Below are 2,482 nucleotides of genomic sequence, written 5' to 3' on the forward strand. Positions count from 1 at the left end.
GATAAGAAGGGGCTTCTTCTAGATCGATGAGTGCTGGGCACCGCACCTACGAGAGTTGTGCAAAATGACTCATCCAACAACCCAAAAGTTAATGAATCCTGATGTTTCTTTATTTGTCTGGATGGGTTTCTTCCCATACACCTTCATGTTCCTCCTCGTCTCCAACCCTGGCCCCACTTCTCACAGCACAGGTTGCTAAATGCATGAACAAGTCCTTAAGCTCAGTATGACATGGTCTGTGATGAATGCAAATGTCCATTCTACTAGTAGGTCACTCTCTGAAGCAGGTGCTAATCTTGTCCTAGTGGGTCTTCAGTTTCATCTGAGGATATGCCACCATGATGATGCCTGCTATAGAGGACACAAGGCCTCCAAAGCCAACGATGCCAGGATTGGACTTATAGTTCCCTAGCTGGTCCAAAGGGTTTAGAATATCGCCAAGGTTCTTCACTGTGTCCAAGAGCAAGGGAGGATGTGTCTTCAGGGATTGGAATAAGAGAAGGAGAAAGGACTGGAGCCATTCTGTTTCCTCATCAGCCACACTGTGCCCAGGAAGTTTCTGGGACTTCTCCTTCTTGGCCCGGTCACGCGCCACCTGGTCCATCTGCAGGGAGATTTCATACAGATCCCTGAGCAGGCTCAGCAGCAGAGAATAGTAGTAGTGGCGGGCAGCCCACACTCGCTATTTCTCTTTGTTGATGCCAGAGGCGAGCCCTACACTTCTCACCCAGAGGATGGTGTCACAGACGGAATAAACCACTCGGTTTACGTTGGCTAGTGTTAGGCATAAGTGGGGCACCAGGGCTGTGACATGAATGCTCTGCTGAGTCGCCTGTACAGCATGTACCACATTACCTAGTCTGAACCATTTACGGCCAGTGCTCACACGGGACTCCAGTTTCTTGAGTTTCATGACCACCTTCTCTTTGCCAGCTTTAGGCTCTAACATATATCTAAGTAACATGCATGTGTACGGTGTGGCTCTGAAGAGAAACGAGTAAACAAACTCTGGTACTTACCAGAGTTTGTTTACTCATTTCTCTCCATATGGAAATTTTGGTTGTTTGTTAACTTTTGCCATTATACAAATTACATAATAAGCAGGAATGTAAATAAGAATGTTCATGTTTTGTTCTTATTTCATTAGAGTATATACAAAATAGAGAGATTTCAGGAACATAAGGTATTTGGATTTGCATTTGTTTAAGGTTCATAAGGTTTAAGATGTTACATAGTGATCGTGCAATTCTATATTTCTTTATAGCAATATATGAGCATTCCATTTTCTTGTCACCTTCTGCAGCACTGTTTTTTTTTTGTTTTGTTTTGTTGTTGTTTCAACATTTTCCCAAGAATATCAGTGTGAGGTGGTGTCACATTTTTATTTGTATTTCTTTTATCTAGCAAATGCAATCATAGGTTGCTTAGATGTCATCTTCAGTACACTGTCGATTTGTGTCTTGTTCCAACTTTTGATTAGGTTATTTGGGTTATTTGTTGTTTTTAATTAAGGTAATGTAGTTCTCTTGATTTTTGAAATTAACCCTTTTCCCAATATATCCTTACCAAATACTGTCATTCTTTTGATGAAATCTGTTTATAGTTTTAAATACCACATTTTAATATGGTATCTATAAATCCCGAATTCTATATTGTACCCAAAAGAACTAGTCAACATTCTACCATTCAGGAGGTAGTGTATGACCAGAATCAATGGTGTTGAAGGAGGAAGTTGGCTGCACTGAAAGCTATTAGCCAAAAGCAAGGCTCCAGGAATTGAAGGAATACTAATTGAAATGTACTTAGTTGTTTATGCCAGGAAATTTGGAAGGCTGAAAAGGATCTATGTTTGTATCCATTCCCATAGAATGCTCAAATTATAAAACAAAAAAAACCATTGATAACACAATGATCATCCAACAATGGCTAGCGCAATACATTGACAGGTAGCTGCCAGAGGTTGAGGAGGGGTTCAGAAGAGTATGGGAAACAGGGATATGACTGCTGATGTCAGATGGATCTTGGCTCAAAGCAGAACATATGAAAAATATGTTTACTTGTGTTTTATTGACCTGGCCAAAGCATTCAAATGTGGAGGATAATAAACTATGAATAGCCTTGAGAAGAATGGAAATTAGAGAACAGCTATTGTGCTATTCAGAATTTGTACATGGTTTAAGGGGGAGTGGGATACTGCATGGTTTACAATCAGGAAAATTCTGTGTCAGGTTGTATCTTTTCACCATCAGAGAAGCTGGCTTATGTGAAAAAGCACGTGGCATCAGGGTTGGAGCAAGGCTTATAACAGCTTGCAATATGCAGCTAAAACAACCTTGATTTTTGAAAGTGAGGACTTCAAGGACTTGCTGTGGTAGATCAAGTATTACAGCCTTCAGTATGGATTACAACTCAGATTAAGGAAGACGCAAATCCTCACAACTGGACCCAGAGATAATATCACGATAAATAGAGAAAATAAATA

At 40.4% G+C, this 2,482-nt stretch overlaps 1 protein-coding gene across 1 annotated transcript; it reads right to left on the minus strand.

Moving 5' to 3' along the window:
• Positions 1 to 259: 259 nt before the first annotated feature.
• LOC142435600 (peroxisomal membrane protein 11A-like) lies at positions 260 to 604 on the minus strand. The gene has a single exon (XM_075539827.1). The coding sequence runs from the start codon at positions 602 to 604 to the stop codon at positions 302 to 304; it is 303 nt and encodes a 100-aa protein (XP_075395942.1). The 3' UTR covers positions 260 to 301.
• Positions 605 to 2,482: the final 1,878 nt, after the last annotated feature.

The sequence above is a fragment of the Tenrec ecaudatus genome, chromosome Y (genome assembly GCF_050624435.1).
Source record: "Tenrec ecaudatus isolate mTenEca1 chromosome Y, mTenEca1.hap1, whole genome shotgun sequence".
NCBI lineage: Eukaryota > Metazoa > Chordata > Mammalia > Afrosoricida > Tenrecidae > Tenrec > Tenrec ecaudatus.